Source organism: Halyomorpha halys, unplaced genomic scaffold, assembly GCF_000696795.3.
Source record: "Halyomorpha halys isolate HHAL.00 unplaced genomic scaffold, Hhal_1.1 Scaffold1149.1, whole genome shotgun sequence".
In the NCBI taxonomy this organism is placed as follows: Eukaryota; Metazoa; Arthropoda; class Insecta; order Hemiptera; family Pentatomidae; genus Halyomorpha; species Halyomorpha halys.
Genome location: NW_027116429.1, coordinates 96,067 through 117,167, shown reverse-complemented (window position 1 = coordinate 117,167; position 21,101 = coordinate 96,067). Strand labels below are relative to the sequence as shown.

The window sequence follows — 21,101 nt, the reverse complement described above, 5'->3', positions numbered from 1 at the left end:
CGTAGGTATCTCATTTCCATTGCAGCGACTCTGCTTAGGTGCTTATCAAGTGGTACCCAGCTTTCACTTCTGTAAAGGAGGGTAGGTAGGTATATAGCCTTGGAGATATGTACTTTAACATTCCTCTCTACCTCCCTTTTTCCCTATAACTGTTGCTAAGGTGGTAGTATATTAAATTTGCCCTCTTTATCCTATTGGATATCTCTTGGTCTACCTTCCCATTCCTGCTGATCACTGTTCCTAGGTAAGTGTACTTGTCCACCATTTATATTGGTTCACCTTTGCAAAGTATTTCAATGTTTTCCTGTTCCTGGCGTATATGTATAATTTTGCTTTTCCTGACATTGATGGTCATTCCCTATCTTTCCAGCTCAGCTTCCCATTAAGTTACTGCTTGTTGTAGGTTCTCTTTATTATTTGCTATAAGGACAATGTCATCCGCAAATACCATTACCAGGGCCAGTATTATCCTCATGTTCCATTTACCAATAGTAGTGCGGGCTGTCCTCCGATTGCACAGTTTCAGGATTTCAACCATATAAATGATGAAGATGAGGGAGCTCAAACTATTTCCTTTTTTTACTCCTTTCTCAATTACAAAGATATTGGACTCTCTTTCATTAATCCTTACTATTCCCTTGGAATCGTGGTAGGTCGACTTTATAGCTTCTATCAATCCTTGTGGGATGTTTTTTTCAGAAAGAGCATTCCACAGTTCTTGTCTAGGGACCGAATCAAAGGCAGCCTTTAGGTCTATAAATACCAAGAAGATACTCTTTCCTTGTTCCCACAATTGATCAATAATTGTTTTGAGAGAAAATATATGATCCTGGGTCTGGTGTTGAGGCCCGAAAGTAGCCTGTTCCTCTTCTAAGTCTTTCTCCACTAGCTCTCACAGCTTCTTTTCTAATATTGAGGTATAGACCTTGTACACAACCTGGGATAGACAGATAGGTCTATAGTTCTCACATTCATTAGCATTGTCTTTTTTGTGAATGGGACAATTATGTTGTACTCCCATTCCTTAGGAATAGCTTTTGTGAGTAACTTCTGAAAAAGGCACTGCAATGCTTTCAATAATTCTGTTCCACCATATTTGATGAATTCAGTCATCTTTTCCTTCTGCTTTTCCTAGTCTTAATCTCTCCACAGCTGCTTCCACCTCTTCCTCCCATATAACCTTATCATATTCTCCCCGTATACTTTCTCTAATCATTCGCTCCTCGGCAGCTCCAAAAAAAACCTCATTGTAGTAGTGTCTCCACTTTTCTAAAATACCCTGGTCCCCAGGAAAATAAGTCTGCCTCCCTCATCCTAAAACTGGTAATCCTGCAAGTAGAAGTAGCAGCCTCCAGTATGGCTTTCTTTATGACCATATTTTATCTACACTTCCATCCATGCTGGTGTCCTGGAGTTTTTAATCCAATAGGTTTGAGTATTCCGCTCTTATTCCAGGTTCCTGGAGCTTGATAGCGTTGCTTTTTTGGTAGCTTCTTGGGTATTTCTTCCTAGGAGGAAGAATTTGAGTATCTCCGACTAACAGGAGGTGGTCTGAACCAATTTCTGCACCCCTAATCTCTTTAATATCAGTAAATAGCTTTCTTATCCTTCAACTATAGATCAAGTAATAGATTATACTATTTACATTCTTTTCTTCAGCGGAAAAAGTTATTTTATGAATTCGTTTGTGTGGAAAGAATGTATTACCAATGGGCAGATCATTGTCAACACATAAATCAATCAGTCTTTGCCCATTTCTATCCTAAGTGCGCTCACCCCCATGTTTTCCCATAACTCCATGTGCTTTGATGTAGTCACTCCCAGTTCTAGCATTGAAGTCACCCATAATGATTACTTCTCTGTTCTTGTCCTGGCTTTTAATAATTTCCCTTTCTAACTCAGCATAAGACTATTCTTTGTTGAAAGCAATAGCTTCTTCGGTGAAAGCATACACCTGAATAATGGCCACTTTTCCTATTGATAATTCCAGGTTTGCCATTTTTATTCTAGAAAATACTGGATCCCAACTTTCCACTTTTGCAAACAGGCTGCCCCTCATAATTATCCCAACACCTTCCATTGCCCTCATTTCTGCGGGAACACCAGAAAAGATGGGGACATGCTGTTCATTTAGATATACCTCTCCATGGCCTTTTTTCCTCATTTTGCTGATACCTAGTAGGTTTATCCTATAGGACTTCATTTCCTCCACCAATTCCACCTCCTTCCAGTCAATGTTTTAATGTTCCATGATCCAAATCTTATGTTCTTTCGAGCACCGTGTCGTAACCGATGGGTACATCCAAGTCTGAGGCAATTTAAGTTTCTCTGAATCATTTATACTCAACTACAGGTGATTAGCCCAGTAGAAGAGGCCCCGTATCCTTGGGACAACTGGCCTCCCGAATATTTATGTCCCCTCAGGAGTAAGGGTGGCCGAGTTATACCCCCCAGTACAGGGTACCTGTTGGTCCACGGGTTCTTATTCGTTATATTCAGACCACCCCTCCTTAGGAGGAATCCTCCATCGACCACCCGGGGGACGCACTCCCTAGTGGACAGGTTCGATATGGTTTTTATTTACCATTCTGCAAAACATGAGAACTTAAATTAACTTCAATTGATTTTCCCTTAAAAACAATATTTAAAGACAAAATTTTTGTGATAACAAAGTATAATAGTGTTAAATTGATTGTAAGTAAATTTTTAATATTAATGCGATGAGTGACAAAATAGAGTAATTTCGACTGAAATTGGTGACCTGGACAGAATAGCCTGCAATAAATTTTTAAATTATTGATGTGAGGGTAAATTTGTATTTAAGATTGCCCTTGAGGATGGGTCTAACTGGCCGAAACATTGGATTATTACCAGACACTGTTGCAAAGCAGAGAATACAAAGGAAAACAATTATTAAAAACTAATTAATTCTGAAAAATAATAAAGTATGTATTCATTAATTGGGTGTAATACCATCATATACCACAACCATGGCAGGAAGGGTGGGTTATTATTCAGGTAGCCAACCTATTCAAGCCAAAGTAAGAATAATTTTAAGGGTTTGTCACAAAGTGAAAGCCAATTTTCCTAGTCTCAATTTCAACCATAGCCATTTTTTATCAAAGAGCCCTAAGGTACAATATTACCATTCAGGACCACAATGGGCTCAGCATATAAAGTAAAAAGAAACAGAAAAAATATGATTCAAAATAAGATAATATTAAATAATCATAACAAGATAAAAAAAATATACAATAAATAAATTAAACAATTTTTGATTAATACTTTAGGTAAAATAACAGTGAACTACAATTACCAAATGAAAAATAAACAAATTTAAGTACCATAGTAAATTACAAACAACATACTTACAGAATGTTCTTGAGTGATAGCAGCAAGTTCTTTTAGCCATTCTGATAAAAGTAAAGCACACATAATGGTACTGTGTATTTCATTAGAACTCAAAGTATTTCTGTAAAAATAAATAATGAGCAAGTCAACCAAATCGAATGTTATAAAAGAAAATTTAATTATAAAAAAACACTATAATAAATTTTAATCCAGATAAACACAAACTATTCCTTTTAAATAGATTATTTGAAATGAACTATTACAGAAATTTGAAGTTAAATGTTAAAATTGTTATAGTACAGTGAAATTTCAATGATATACTCAAAAAAAAGATTGGATGAACAAAAATTAATAGAAAATAATGTAGGAGACATGAACAAGAATATTTATGGTTCAAGTAAACTTTTTAACCCACGACTGGAACAAGAGATGAAAATAATGATATTCTGACAATTAAAATAGAAATATTAAATAATTAAAAAAAAAAAACAGATATCTTTGACAGCTAGCGGCAACTATGTGTAATTAATAATCTAATGACACAAATTGTTGACAGATGAGATAGTAAATGTCAGGTATTTGTCAAGATGGTTAGCTATACAGTTTATTACAACAGCCATTAATTTTATGTACCATTCTTCAAAAAATGTGACATTTAGTTTTTAAATTTATTGGCCCTTAAAGATTTAATTATAAATGTGATCTTTGGTTAGTAACATTAGGGAATGAATCTTAACTTTTTAAATGCACTTTTTTAAGCGTTTCTCATATAAACTTAAGGGTAGGTTGTAAATATTGAATAATTTAAAAAAACTTATTAGTAGATAGTAATGATCCGAAAATATTAATTTGGTTTTAAACAAGAAATTCAACAACTGATCAAATATTTTCTTTATGGCAAATAATGTTGAGAAAAAAAAAAAAAAAAAAAAAGAATACAAAGGTATAAATTTCCAGTTACATATTGATTTAAAAAATACATAACATTCCATTGACCATCAAAAGCTGTATATTATTTTGAGTAAGGAAGGAATGTCAAATAAATTAGCAAACTATCAAACTATAAAGTGCTATGACTAGCAATAGTACAAGGAAATGCAAGAAACTTTTAATGAAATTAGAATCAGTACTTACTGCTCTGAGAAGATTAAGGTTCCTTGAGATTTAAGGCAATACTTTTAACCCAGTTTAACTAAATTTAGCAGTAGAATATGTTATTAAATAGGTTTGATTCTTGGGGTAAAAACACCTGAACTTGGGTCTGCTATTATAGGTAACATTAATATTAAAATGTATAAGTAATTTAAATTATTTGGTACTAAAAGGTGACATTATTTGGTACTACAATGATGTAGTCATTGCCGCAAGATGCCGAGCAGCATTAAAAGGAACATTCCAGGAATTCAAAGAAACAGCATATGTATTGGGCCTTAAGGTGAATGAAGACAAGACGGTGTATATGAAAAGTTCAAGAAAGGATAAGGAAGAAAATAACAAAGTGATGTTCAGAGACCACAATTTCAGTTCTGTAAACCAGTTTAAGTACCTGGGAAGCTTGGTTACAGATGACAACAAAGTAAAGAGCAAAATAGAGGCCAAGATAGTATCAGGAAATAAATGTTATTTCTCACTGCAAAAATATTGAAGTTTAGAGCTCTCTAAAAGAATGAGTGGTCATTTACAAAACCATCTTAAGGCCAGTAGTGATCTATGGGGGAGAAACATGGCCCTTGACAAGAAAAACAGAACAGATGCTCAACTCCTGGGAGAGATAGGTATTGAGAAGGATATGGGAGATCAGATGGCTGGACGATGTGGAGGAGGATTTGAAGGTTGGCAGATGAAAGGAGAAAGCAAGAGACCATGTAGATTGGTTGGCTGTGGTGGAGGAGGTCCGGGTTCTTGCAGGACTTTAGTGCCATAATAATAATTGATTTTCCACAAATCCGCAGGAAGAGATAGAGGACATCGCCTCAGACCTACAACATGGGCAGGGCACTGGAATTGGACAGAATTCCAAATGTGGCTCTTAAGATGCCACTCAAAAAACCAGCTGGATCTTTTCATCGACCTCTTCAATTCATGCATTCATGAAGGCTCAAATCCAAAACCTTGGAACAGACAGCACCTTTTACTAGTTCCAAAGGGTAAAAAAGGACTGGAAGACCTGTCAACCTATTGTCATATTTGTTTATTGTATACAACAGGTAAGGCGAATGAAGACAAGACATTTGAAAAATCCTTTTCCTCAAGCTACAAGAGTGCACGGAGGCTGTAAATGGCCTCTGAAGGGTTCAAATGTGGATTTTGTAAAGAGTGATCCACGGTAGATACTATAGGATTAGTAATCAAGACAGTCCATACAGCAATTGCAGGAGCAAGGTGGAGGAGAGGTCCCAAGTGTTATGCAGCAATCATCACTCTAGATGTCAAGAATGCTTTTAACACAGCAAGATAAAACTTATATTAGGTGCCCTACGGACTATGGTGGTGCCAGTCTATCGTATGAGAGTTCTTACAGACAATTTTAGAGATAGAGTTCTGTTTTATCTTTCAGACATTAGTCAAAGGAGATACAAGGTGACTGGTGGTGTCCCACAGGGCCTCTTCTGTGTAACCTCATGTACGACGCAATTTTCAAGTTGACAATGCCAGAGGGAGCAACAGTTGTGGGATTCATAGATGATGTTGCAGTGATAGTAGATGCCCTCACCTTTTCAGAGAAAATGAGCGGAAAGTAACCATCAATCAATGGCAAGTGTTGAGAGGCTGTAGATTCCGGGAGGTTTGCAGGTTGATACCAGTTGTTGGCTCGTGGTATAGTCGCTGACATGGATGCTTTAGAGCATACCAATACCGATTTAAATTGGACAACACCACAGAATGCCCTGCATGTCAGACTATCGAGGAAACAGTGGAGCACATGTTTTTCGCTTGCATTCGCTTTGCAGAAGAAAGAGACAAATTAGAGAGAGTGTGTGGAGTCATCACACAGAAAACGTAGTGAACCATAAGCAGCGCTCGGACCAGCATCGGAACGCAGTGAAGAAATTCACCACAGTCATCCTTAAGAGGTTGAAAGCGGAAGAGAGGGCAAGAAGGTGCAATTACCATGGAAAACATGAAAACCATGCGAAGAGAACAATGAAGGAGCACTCAGCTATTTCCCTCCATGAAGTAATGCCTAACGACGGTCCCGTGGAGAGGAATAAACAGAAGTAGGGAGGTGGTTTTAGTAGATGGATAGGTACGGGTCTATCTGTGTCTTTAGAAGATTTCCTATAGATACTACCGACCCTCGTAAAAAAAAAAAAAACACACACATAAACACATCCAATCACACAAAAAACAAATTGGTGAGACATAAATATTTGGAATCAGGAAACTTTAACGTGAAATTATGACCACATGTGTTAAATCAATATGTAATGTAGTATTAATTATTCATTGCTGTACTCGTTTGTTGAACTTATAGAAATCATATATTAATTGATAATGATGAAGTTTTTAGAAACCCAATCGACTCACACTGAATGATAAATGTGTAGATCAAGTCTAAACTTGATTTCCTTACAGTAACTTGAAGTAGGTAAAGGTAAAGAGTAGTAAAAAAAAAAAAAAAGTTATATAATAATGTGACAAAATAAATACAATACAATTTTTCATTACATCAGTAAATCGTGATGTTGATTCCAAAACCGTAGCTACTTTTTTTTCTGAAGTAAAGCTTTTAATGCATCTTTAAGTTTGATTCATTTATTACCTCTTGGACCTTAAAGTTAACAACAGATACTAAATGTATCAAACTTAAGATTCACTCGAACATTGCTTCAGAAAAAAAAAGTTAGACAGTAGCTTTTGGAATTAAGTTTGTGAAACATAAGGATAAGATCATAAATATTCATATAAAATTGATATCATAAGTTCAAATGAATATGATTCCGTACATGAGAATAAACATACCTGAAACTATAACCCAAGTTTTCTAATTTCCTTTCTGAAACAGGAGGATGGTGCCTTTTCTTGCGAAATACTTGAGTAAATGCAGAAGTGAAACTTCGCTTAGAATCTACAAAAGGAAGAATAATATTAAAATTGTCACCAAGTTAATACCGTAATTTTTGAATACTTTAAAAATAATTTGGTGATTACTTTTCTGATACAGTAAAAACTGAAAGCTGAAAAACAATATTTTAACCAGTTTCCCAAGGCATTTATAGATAAAAATGAACTTGAAAAAGACTGAATAACCTAAATTCAATAATACACAATAGAAATTACGAAATGATCAATCATTAGACTCAACAAGTCAAATTCAGGTAGTTGGGAAACTCGGAAACTAGAAGTTTTCTGGAATTCTTCTAATCTCATTTCTTGGTACCATAATGCTTACTTTTTTTTTTTTTTTTTTTTACATTGACATAAGTGTCCCTACTCTTAACAATACCAAATCAGAGCACCATAGTTTACCTAGTCATTTAGTAATTTTCTTACACTTGTTAACTGTGTCAATGAAGCAGGCAAATCTGTTAACAAGGTCTGATCACACCTCACATAAGACAAGAAATCAATTTTCAGGAAACTTGACATGTCAAAAAATTTAATATCTGGAAATTTAGTAACTCAAAGTAAAATTGATCCTCCTTCAGCTTCTACTAATTCCTTCAGAATTGACAGGTGAACGTCCGAGGGGTAGACTGGAGTATAGGTGAGAGGATTGCATCAAGACTGATCTGGTAGATTTGAGTTTAGGACGGGCGTCATTGGGTAGGTGTGTGTAGCCAGTGATTGATGGTATCGGCATCAAACCTTTGGGATCACTTAACCTTTAATTAAATTAATAAATCACTTTATAAAATTGTTACCCATTCAATCATCAATAAATGAAATTATATAATAATATTAACTGAACTCTAGAGTCATATTATTTAGTAAGGGAATCAACATTACAGTAATTTACAAAGCAGAACCCATAAACTTTAAAAACATATTTGCAACACTTCCAGTGATAATGATCTTATACTAGGTTGGAAAATAATGTTTCAAACGCAGTTAAGGAAATATTATAACTAAAAGTTTTAAAACCTATTTATAAAAAAAATAATAAAGAGTTGCTATGATATATGATAATATGAGAGTTTGCATTACAGATGCTAGTTCAAAATTGTATTTAATAAAATTTTCAATATTTTATATATGTATAACAAACCTCGTTCACTACTAGAGTAGTAACATTTCCCTTCAGATGACGGAGTACTTAATGCCTGCAATGTGTATTTTCGTACATTTACCAGCCTGTTTTCTCTGTCAAGTAAAGTTGTTTCACAATCTTCCACAATTGTTTTAAGTTGAGGTACAGTAAATTCATTAATAACAGCTTCTATTTTTTGCTTTAAACAGCCTATTACCTTAAACAAAATAAACATATATAATACTAAGTTTGATAAAATTATGAAAATATATTAATTTCCTTAATAGGATCTAACATGCTTCAAACTAGCAATAAATAAAAATAAATACACAAATAGAAAAATTTAGGTTAGGGGGTTAAAGTATACCTCAGATGCAACAAAAAAAATCATACAGGCCTTATTCTCTACAGAAAATGAGAATGAGAAATACACACCTCATAGTTTTTATTTTGTTTTTTTTCATTAAGACATTTTTTTTCTTTATGAATAGGAAGCAATAAATAAAAAACTTTTAAGCTGCATAATTTTAAAATTAAATACTGTAAACCAGATAAACGTTTCTTTAAAAACAAGTGGAATTTGTCATGGCTAAAACAATCTCAAGAGTTTCAAGTGAATAAATAACAAAAAGTTTTGTTTTTCTAAAAATCCTGAATTATTCGTAACTGATTTTAACAGCCTCCTATTAGACTACAGATTTTAAATTACTACACAGCAAAATTACTTAGTTCATACCATCTGTTCAGAAACTAATAATTACAATTTACAAAATTATTATCCTTTTTACAATAAAGAACAATATGATGTAAGGAAGAAAAGAACTTTATGGATGCAAAACATAGCTATTTACGGTGAAGGAAGCACAAAGCATTGAGGTTATCTAGAATAAGATATTGTGGAATATGCACCCTATTTATATGATTGAAGTAATAGCATTGAAACAACTGGAAAGAGACATGTTTCAAGTTTAGTAATGAATGAAACCTTGAATAGTTATAAGTGCTGAGCTGACTCATAATTGTCCAAGGGGTATACCAAAACTTAGGAGAAAAGATTGCGTTAAGGATGATATGGTGGATTTGGGTTTTGACAGTGGTACCAATATTGTACCTTTGGGTTTACTAAAACTTTTTAAAATATTGTTATAATTTCTACATACTAGTAACAGACATTAATACCAGTAACAGACAAAAGATGAGATTAACATTTATATTACACAAGGATGAAACCCAAAGCAATCAAAATGTATCTTAAATGGAACAAAAAAGCTACTAAAGAAGGTTAGTTAATTCATGTAATACAATTTTATAATTTAATTAAATATATACCAAATATAGGCAATAATTAAATTGGTTTTTAACTAATTTCAAATAAGAACAGTATAATAAACTATAAGCCCAATGCTCACCTGATATAATGATCTTATACTAGGTTGGAAAATAAATGACTGATCCAGCAAAAATGATCTCAAAAGTGGTTGCGGATAAATAGCAAGTCTAGAAATAAGCCCAGTAAGTTGTAGGTTTATAAAAAGGTTTTGAGCTAGCATATTTTCCAATTTATTAAAAATAGCTTGCAAGAAAGGACCTGAAATCAAAAGTTCATATTTATAGTTCTTACATTTCTTTCCAAACTATTTTATCAGTAATTATTACAATATTTCTAATTAAAAGCCGATAAATAATTGTAAAATTACATGTAATTTCACTTATTACTAATTAGTAGGTTTCTTGTCTTTAGAATCTAAGGCCTCATCCACAATGGTGCATTGCCCCTAGAACTTCCCCTCGCACCAAAATTTAATAGGATTTGTAATAATCTCTTATTTGCCTCGTGTATCCTCCCATGTTTTTGTGGCTGAAAATTTTGATAAAGATCTTCTTGTTCAATCTTTCCTCCTTCATCCTCTTCATATGCCCATAGAACATCAGCCTTCTGATTCTCATCTCAGTTTCCAGGTTTTTGATTTTTCGGTAGATCTCTTCGTTAGATCTTAGCCTGTAACCTGTGTGTTTTCCTGGGCTTTCTATTTTTAGCAGCTTTTCCAAGTTGGATAAGCATGTGGTCTCCACACGTATAAAATCACAGGCCTCATCACAACATTGAATGCCTTAACTTTGTATTGGAGGAGAGGTTCATCTTATTGTAAATTTTAGCTGTTTGAAAACTTAAATTTTCTAATTTGGTGGTTTTCTCTCGGATGCTCTCTTTCTTAGAACCGTTGTGACAAATTATTTCTCCCAAGTAATTAAGTTTTCTGGTCACTTTTATTTTTCCATATTCGGTGTTTACTAATTTTTTCTTGAAATTCACTTCAGTAGTCATGAGCTCTGTTTTTTCGTATGATATTTGTAGGCCTGCTTTTCCTGCTATTATTTTTAGGGTATTTATTTGACTAATAGCCTCTTCCTCTGATTCTCCCAACAGTGCGAGATCGTCGGCAAATGTCAAACAACTCACTTTTATATGATTGTTTTTGTTCCCTACTATGGCTCCTGATTTTTTTTTTTCCAGGATTCCTTCATGATTTTATTTAGGACTATGTTGAAAAGTATTAGAGACAAGCCGTCGCCCTGTCTTAGTCCTGTTTTTACCTGAAAAGGTTTGGTTATAAGACCCTGGAATTTCACTTTAGGTTTTATATCTGTCAGAGTAAGTTTTATCAGATTTATGGTTTTCTGGTCTACTCCATGCTCTTTCAGGATTTCCAGTAGGGTTTCCCTATCCACAGAATTGTAGGCCTTTTTAAAGTCTACAAAGGATATGTAAAGATTTTTCCTTCTGGTAGTGTAGTATTTTATGAGCAGTTTAAGGCTTAGAATTTGCTCCTGACATGACCTTCTTTTTCTAAAGCCCCCTTGGTACTCTCCTATTTTGTGATCTATTTGTAATTCCAGTCTATTAAGCAGGACTTTAGGGAAGATCTTATACATAACTGATAGTAGTGAAATTCCTCTATAGTTATTAACATTGGTTTTGGACCCTATTTTATTTTATAGTGCATTAGTATATTTTATTATATGTCTAAAAAGTCAATCAATAGATAACCACTCACCCTCAGACCTATTTTTAATTACATTATTCTCTTAAATCTTACATGAATATCAAAAGCAGATGAATAAATTTTCGAAGTTCATATGATTTCCATCTGATTTGAGAAAGGTCAAAAAGTAAATCATATCTTCTTGTCTCTTGAAAAGATGTATGAATTTTCCTGATTAAAATGATTTTTAGACTGTTTACAGGCAGGCTGAAAGGAAAACCAGAATGAAAATTTTCCTAAAATCGCTTTTCTCTCACGTGGACAAGAATTTCGAATTCATTTTACTTTTAGACAGCTGCTAAATGGTCCAAAAATTGTTTGAACCACGAAAATACATTTACCCGTTTGTGAGATGTAATAATATAAATAAAAATAATAACATATATATTAATATAAAATAATAATATTTACAATTTTATTAGGAAAATGATACAAATTTTATACGTATAAAATTATCATCTAATATTTTTAATTTTAAGAATAACTAAAGAAATACAATTATGATTAGTTGCTAATATTATCTCAGAAAAGGAGATAATATGAAAATATTACAATTAGCGACCTACCAAAATTCAAGATTAAGTGGAACCCAAACCCAAATTTCGGCTTTTGTTTTAGTTTCAGCCAAAACCAATTATAATTTGATAAAATATAAAAAAAAAAAAAAAAAATCAACCCTAAATTGGTACGTACGTATTATTTCTATGGAAAATTAGGGAAATAATAGGTATGGTGGAATAAGTTTTACTGAAACGAGAAATTCTTTAAATTATATTCTTCTTCTATCTCTGTAACAATTGATTATAGAAAAAAAATCATAGAATAGTATTTAAAGGTATTTTAAACTACTTTATCGATTTTGTAATTTTTTTTTGTTTAATTTCTACATTGCTATTTCTAACAAATGGAAACTTTATCATATACTTTACCAACAATATAACCACAGAGGGAAGATCAAGTTTCCTGTCACAAAACAAAAGTCGACTGGAATTGAATTGGAGCTGCTGCAGATTCAAGGTTGCTGAGGTGATGCCTTAACAATCTTGGTTATGACGTATACCATAAAGACTGTGATAAATCTTATAGTTTTTGAGGTATTCACCAAAAATTAAAAATAATTCAATTCAATTCCTGTGTGCGATCTCAGAGGCCCGATATATTCTTTACCATCGGAAGCCCTCTATTGCATGTTTATAGTTTTATAAAAGCAAATTGAGAAACATTTGATGTAATCATATAATTTATAACAATACAAAATTTTGTCCCTGAAGGGGCAAGTAAAGAAGAGAAAATGGTTGTTTCTCACGATCCTGTGGTGATAGCTGACAATCACAATCTCATCCGTTGTTGATGTGCCTGGTCCACCGTGGTCAAGGGTGCCACCGTCTTCTCATCACATCTTGTTTTTGATTTCTATGAGGTTGTGGTGGTGTCACTTTAACCGTTCCAGTGGTTCTTCTGACGAACGCTGGCCATCATAAGAAAGGTGTGTTTTGTGGTCCAACAAGTGACCAGGCTGTCAAGAGACATATGACGAGTCCTAGTGAAATGTTGTAACATGTGATTCACACTGTCTTGATTTCACATTGACGGGTCACTAAAGTAGAACTGAATAAATTTACAAAATCAGATGTGTAAATCTGACAAGGACAGAAAAATCAAAAAAGAAAATTTGGAACACAAAATTATGTGCTGATGATATTGTCATTTGTATGTCAACTTGTCCTGATAAATTCAACGGAACTATAGATAAAATAAATCAAGAGGTACAAGAAATCTTAGCCTTGTCAGCAAAACTAAAACTTAAGTTGAACCTTTCAAAGACAAAGCAATCATTTTTGGTAGCAGATTTCATCATTGATCATAGAAAATTCTCCAAAAATTCTTTTAAATGATATATCCACTGAGTGCTCTCAAACTTTACAGCTCTTGGGTGTAAAATTCTCTTCATCACTTGATTGGCAAGAACATGCAGTTAGTACATCTCGAAAATATTTAGGAAATTTCAGCCAGTTACGTAGGAATAGAAAATACTTGCATATATTTGAACGAAAACATCTTGTTGTCACTAATAATACCATATACTTTGTGATCTCGCACTTGTCAATCAATTTACTTTAACATTTCGGATTTCAAGCACATTGGGGTCCCTAAATATGTTTTCGGGGGTGCTGAAAATGAAAATAAAATCAATTTTGTGATCGCGGTGAACGGTGATGGTGAACTTTTTGGGCTTTATGAGGATTAAGCTGCTAGACAGGTTTGGGAGAGTAATTCTGAGGAGAATCTTAGTATGCGAGAATGGTAATTGGCGAAGGAGGAAAAATAGTGAACTTTTTGGGCTCTATGAGGAATGTAGTATCTCCTCGTATATAAGGATACAAAGGCTTAAATGGCTTGATCAAGTAATGAGGATGAGCAAGGAAAGAGTGGCTCATAAACTGTACAGTTACGTTCCAGATTGTGTGCGGCAACGTGGTAGGCCGAAGGGCCGATGGAGGGATATAGTGAGGTGGGATCAACAACAACTGAGGATCCCAGTTACCCTTGCAGAAGATAGAGAAAGATGGTTGGCAGCCGTTGAGCAGGCCAAGGGCAGCTTCATGCGCCTGTTGTGCCAGTAAAAAAAGAAGATATGTTTTCGGGTGAAAATGAAAATAAAATCGATTTTGTGATCGCGCTTGCGAATTGATTTATTTTAACATTTTGGATTTCAAGCATATTGGGGTCCCTATATATGTTTTCAGGGGTGCTGAAAATAACAATAAAATGCTGAGCACCTCTCAAATTAATCAATTGAACTGAGAAAACATGAACATGGCCATACGCCATGTTGGGAGACTTTAATGCACAGATTGGTAAGGAAAAGGAGCTGAGACCTACCATAGGAGTTCATAGCTTACACCATAGAACTAATGACAATGGGTGGGTACAGAATGTTATGCTTCACAACATCGAAATCTATGGCTGTTATGAGCACTATGTTCCCTCAAAAAAATGTCCATAAAGAAATATGGCACTCTGAATAAGTTAAAGTACACCAGAAATAAGTTAAAATGAATCCTGTCCTTGGATTTTTGTATTAACTAAAGATAGAACTAACTAAATATCAGTTTTAGCTATGGGCTATCACTCCATAACTAAATGTTAGTTGCTGATTTCAGATCATAACTAATTTAGTTCCAAGAGTTAGCTATGAGCCAAGAGCTAACAACTAACCGATTAGTTTTTAGTTTTCAATGCAACTACAGCTAACTTTGCTTCATAAGTATAATATTTGAATATTATAGTTCTTAAGTATAATAGATTACATTTTATATGTTCATGCATACTATTTATCTCAAAATACCTCCTTTTATTACAGGATTAAATAATTTTATCCAGACAATAAGATAATAAATTGAATAAGAGAATTATTAATCAGTTAAAATGCCAATTATTAATAGAAATATTACCTATACAGGGAGCTGATGGCAAACAAGATACATTTCCATGACACTTCTCAGATGAAATTTCAGATCCATTAGGACTGTCAAACTCACCTCCACTTCCACATTCACTAGTAATTTCATTAATCCTTGCAAAACTTTCATAACCAGAGCTTTGATCATCTGCTAATGGCAAGCTAGGATGTTCTAATTCGTTGTCTTCACTAATTTGTAGTGCAGAAATATCTAAAATTGAAATATTAACACTACTAAATTGTAATATCCAGAAATAATATATATATTTTTTGTAATAAATTATTCAAATTAAAAAATGGTCAAATCTTAGGATTAAAATCAGTTGAAAAATAAAAATAATTTTGTTAGATTATTTTACCATATAAAAAACTTAACGTATTGACTGATATGATATATGGTACCAACATTTTATTTTTTAAGTTAGTAAAATCTGTTACATATTCACTTGGTTTTGTTTGTTAATTTTTACATTTAAAATAAACTAAGTTAGAAAAATCTGTTACATATTCAATTGTTTTTGTTCGTTAATTTTTACATTGAAAATAAACTAACTCAAAATTCAGAATTTTATTTATCGATATCCATAAAGTTTTAAAGACCTCAGATTCGGCTAGTAAAGTTTTAGTTCGAAACCCCAAACCAATCACCAATAAATGTACTTAACATACAACCAATTACATTTAAGTAATAATAATTGACTAATTTAATGATTTTAGTTCATTTTTATTAACTTATCAACTTATAACTACACCAGTATTTCTTTGAAATAGTGTTTTCTTAATCTTACCTATAATAGAAGGATTTTCTCCATTGTAGTTATAAGTCCAGGTAGATGTAGCAATAGCACATGCTTCAATTTTCGTTCTTGCATCAGCTAAATATGCTTGATAGTCCCCATATAGACTTCCTTCAACTTTTTTGCTTCTAAAATGTAAAAAAAAAATTGGTGTACCATGGATATTGAACTGTAACCAACTAATAATTGGTTAATTTATTTCTTGTATTATACTTCAGTATTATATATTTATTTAGTTAGTAGTAAGACAATTGTTACAGGTTGAAAACTTGTTTGAATATTCAATTACATTTTTTTTCAGTATAAAGTTATCTTTGTTGATTACAGTTCACATAGATTCTGTTCCTTAAGATATAGTGAACATTAATTGGTTGCACCAACATGTACTATTTGGTATTTAGTATGTTAAGTAAAGCATACATAAAGCAAATTATTTAATATGCAATTTAGAATTAATTATATATCAATTTAATAAATAAATAAATATGTTTTGGATGTAAAAGTTATTTAAAAACTATTAAGTAGTAGTAATTCTTTACAATTATAAAGGCAGTGAGATAAAAAAAAGTATAAGGAACAATGGACAGTGATCACTCACCACAAGATTAATTAATTTATTATATAAACAAGAAGTTTGTTTTATGATAGTTAAGAAGTCAGGTGATATGAGTGTTATGTGAATAAAAAAATTCAAGAGGAGAGGGTATAAGGAAGAAGTAAGGACAGACCATCTTTTCTTTTTATTTATTGAGCAACATTTAAGTGATTTAATACATAAAAATTTAAATTTTCAGTTGACTTGTTTTATCAAGAATTGTGCTAGATTTGATTTGTTTAGAAACAATTGAATTGTCATTTAGAGATGGTGGTATTTAATTCACCATTCATATATAATTTTATCATTTATTAATATAAATAAGTTTGATTGCTAATTGAATTAATTTGTATTTTATTTACAGTGTAATATAATTAATATTAATCGGTATTGATATGTTGGTAGTTCAAGTTAAATTTTATGTTTAATATCATTCAACCAGGTTTTTGTTGTAGATAAAGTATCAATTATTGATTACATGAACTGCTTATAACTAAGAAAAGGGTTTATAAATTAATTTGACTATACAAAGCAAAAACATATAATGCGAAATTGAAATCTGTTGTTTCCATTAGTAACAATAGAAAGTTACCCTTCATAAAAATAAATAATAATCATAATCATAATAATGAAGGCCTAACGAACCCGAAGGCTCTATGCTGATCCCAATTGCTCTCTACATACATCCTTCCAGTGGTGGCCCTCCAAACCCAACTCCACCAAATCAGTTTTAACGAAATCCTTCCATCTACGTTTTGGTCTACCCGTCGGTTCAGTGTTTTTTAACATTTCAGGGATCTGCTCGTTACTAAACCCTACAACCTAACACGCCCATCTTATACGCCACAATGCTATAACTTAAATTATAATTACCAGGTATAGTTCCCTTAATTCAGTATTGTGTAGCCTTCTAAATTCTCCCGTTAATTCATCCTTTTTCAGTCAGAATATTTTATGTAATACTTTATAATCAAAAACCTTAAGGTGCTTACATCCATAAAGAACAGTGGGAAGGATAATAGTTTTGTAAATTCTAATTTTTAAGTTTTTGGATAGAAGGCATGAGCTAAGCAGTTTCGAAATTGAAAAATAACAAGCATTTCCCATCTTCAACCTTGCTTTTATTTCCTCATCAATTTTGTTTTTTCTGGTTACTGCAGATCCTAAATACTTAAACCTATCTATCTGTTCAAACGCATTTCCTCCTACATCTATATCACAGAATTTGCTCACATTTCTACTGCTAACCATATATCTTGTTTTATCCGTATTTACTTCAAAACCTAGTTCCTCACTGGAGTTCATTAATACGGCTGTATTTAGTTCTATAGTTTTCTTGTTTTCACCCAATAATACCAAATCATCAGCATACCCAAGCACCGGTATTTTTCCGCCCAAAGTTAAACCTTTTTCAGTATTCATCACACTTTTAATGACGCATTCTAGTGCTAGATTAAATAAAATAGGTGATAAAGAATCTATTTGTTTTAAACCTGCCCAGACCTCGAATTTCTCAGAATAATGATTACCGATTCATATCTTACTAAGCGTTTCGGTCATGCACATCCATACGAGATTTACCAACTTCTTTTCATAAAAATAAATACATAAACAAATTACTTACTTTCAATAATAAATTTAAAATATCAATAATAATTCAATAAAGATAGTCAGAATGACTTTATAAATATTCATTATATTATCATGTAGTTTACCGTAAATTACATGGTGACCACGTATTGCTAATTAATTTCTTTAATTTTGAATTTCAAGCTTATCATGCCACCCTAGTCAGACTATAGTGTGGGACAGTGCTGATAAAGAGTGGAAGGATAATACAAAGCTTTGTTAAGGTTAGGAAGTGCTGTTCTGTTATTTATTTTTTAATTCTGATGGTAAATCAAATTTTAAGACAAAGTTATATTGGGCATTATTATGATCTGATGCTTCTTTAAGGCGTAAATTGCTAAAAATTGTAAACAATTTTTTAAGAATTTTTGACTCGATAGAAGGATCCATCATCATAACTATCATTATCATGGTAGCCATTTTAGTTACCTCGATAGATAAAAAATTGTACTATGAAATTGAATTCTATACTGATTTTACACTTAAGGTTTGTTTGATTTCCTGCACGATTTGCACAAAAATAGTAAAAAACCATGAAAAATTGTTTATAATTAGTATTATAAAATTAGAATAACTATTTAAGCACAGTCACTGCGAATATTCTATTATTAGTAATTGTAAGTTTCTATTACTTTCATATTTTAAATTTTAAAAAGTGTCTTCCATTAATTTAAAATGTTAAAACATTGTTAAAAGTTTTTATCCATTTACAAACAAATTTTTAATTAATTTACTTACTTGCTATTTCTTATTTGATATAATAAAAAAATGTGTTTTATTTATTTTCAAATTCATTTGTAATTTTTCTAATATTGGTAATAATTCAGCCTTTTTCAAAATGATTATTGCTGTTTTCCTTGTCTTACTAATTGCAAATTTTTATTATTTAAAAATTTTAGTAACTATTATTACCATCATATTATACAACATTTAAAGTCATTTTCTGACCAAATATCTCAATTTACCAAAATTCCTTAATGTATAGGATCTTTTAAATATATTATATATGATAATTTATCATACAAAAATACAAATATTCTGGCATACATATTATATTTATACAGATTTCCACAGAAATGTTAAATAAATTTTTGATATTTACAGACCTATAGATTTTTGGAGCTAATTGCAGAAACTTTTCAGTATTTTCACAAAATGGATCTCCTTGACCAATACGCGATTTTTGTGATTCCATTATATGATTGCAAGGAATTAAATATTTTAAGATCAGTTCAAGCATAACATCCTCACAATTTAATTCGATTAATGTTTGCATGAAAGACAATGTGACTAAACAAAGCTAAAAAAAAAAAGAAAAAAAAGAAATTATAGTTCATAAATCACTTAGGCATAGTTCATACTTAATTTACATTTAAAGTCCTTAAATTAGATACATTCTAGAATTATTCTTAGCTTTGGGTAAACCAGCCAACATTTAGTCAAAATAAATAGATAAAGGATGTCTAGATAAGTCTGTCAGTTGGATTCCTCGAATTATGCCACCCTTTAATAAAATTTCCTGTTCCCCATTATTTAGTACCTTTTGATTTTTCAGCAACAAAAATTTTACTGAAATTTTTAGTACTCTCAGATTATTTCCTATTACCTATTTCTACTAAAATAATGGAATTCCTTGCTTTTTTAAAGTTTTTACCATCAGTAGACAAAATGTAGAAATAGGAAACCTCTGGTCTGTACACAGGCTTGTAGTCTGTAGGGTCAGTCTTGTATTGCAGTTAATAGTACATAGTGTGGAACATTGCCAATTGCTTTTACCAGGACATTTTTTAATATCTCAAAAATAAGTCCCCTGGGGCCCCAAAGTCAAAAATCCAGAGGGTTTAAATTTGGTTTTCCTAGTGCCAGTCTACAACTTTAGCCTAGCCGTCCACTGGAATTGAGAACATCCAAACAATCCTCTGGTTGAAAAGGAAACTGATTTCATCCATCCGCCTGACCCAAAGCATCATCCAGTGAAGCTGGCATTCAACCGTCAGCTATCAATTGTTTAGTGCTACAGGTTATTTAAAAAAATATCAAAATGAATGTTGAGGACTTATTGGATAACTTACTATTACTATTGGACACTCCATAATAATATAAAAAATACTTAAAATTATATAATATATTCTTTCTCTTGTATAGATAAGAACCCTAGGACAGGTTTCTAATATTTGTTGATGTAGTGTCATCAAATAAAGTTTCATTAGAACCAGTCTTCCCACATTCATAGGCTCCCCTTGTAAATATAGTAATTTTCAGGGATTATTCTTTGTTTATATTTAACTCCCTAAAAAAGATATTTTGCTTTATTGTTTTCAATAATGAATTATCAAATTGCTTCTGGAGTGGTTGAGATTCTGCAGTTAGGAGATGATGACATACCTTGACTACCACACAATGCAAATGAAATATGGCCAGTTTAATCCCCTCAAAGAGGTAGTCAACCAAAAGAAGTCACTACCAGCCACTATAGTGGGCAGTACCAATGAAAATCAACCTTTAAAATTTCATTTATATCTAGTAGTAACGAAAATTGAACAAAATATAAGACTATCAAAATGAGTAAAAATATAACAATAATAAGGATTATCTCTATAGGAAATCTCGTGAGTCAATTCATTTAAAATTTTTTGAGGTTAATGACTTCCATTTTGAATGAAATATTTATTAATTATTTATAACATTGTACAACGTTTCGGGACCACTGTCCCATATTCATGCACTTTAAAACCTACAACAATAATAAAGCTATCATAACACCAATCTTCATCCTTATTTATTTTAATTTATACAATAATATTCACCTCATGATTTTATATGGGAAATCATGTCAACCATTTGTGCATCTTCACTTCTCCTTAGCACAGTCATTACTCTATATTTCCTACTACCTCTTTGGACCTTATCTCATGTCCAGTGTGCTGTTTGGTTACCTCCCTGTTTTTTACAAGTCCTGTTTTGTATTTAATATTAACTTATTGATTTTTTACATAAACCTGTTTATTTCATCTGATTTTTATGTTTTTAT

The 21,101-nt window shown here is 32.1% G+C and overlaps 1 protein-coding gene across 2 annotated transcripts in view; it reads right to left on the bottom strand.

The window, feature by feature from the left end:
* The window catches only part of LOC106688533 (FHIP family protein AGAP011705), a 58,733-nt gene that overhangs the window by 4,102 nt on the left and 33,530 nt on the right, over positions 1-21,101 (bottom strand). For both annotated transcript variants that reach the window (XM_067053233.1, XM_014433037.2), the window contains exons 7-13: positions 19,177-19,370; positions 15,838-15,974; positions 15,042-15,260; positions 9,952-10,130; positions 8,561-8,759; positions 7,315-7,420; positions 3,373-3,472 (exon numbers count right to left, since the gene is read on the bottom strand). In XM_067053233.1, coding sequence (XP_066909334.1) covers positions 3,373-3,472; positions 7,315-7,420; positions 8,561-8,759; positions 9,952-10,130; positions 15,042-15,260; positions 15,838-15,974; positions 19,177-19,370 — 1,134 coding nt within the window. The remainder of the gene's footprint in view (positions 1-3,372; positions 3,473-7,314; positions 7,421-8,560; positions 8,760-9,951; positions 10,131-15,041; positions 15,261-15,837; positions 15,975-19,176; positions 19,371-21,101) is intronic.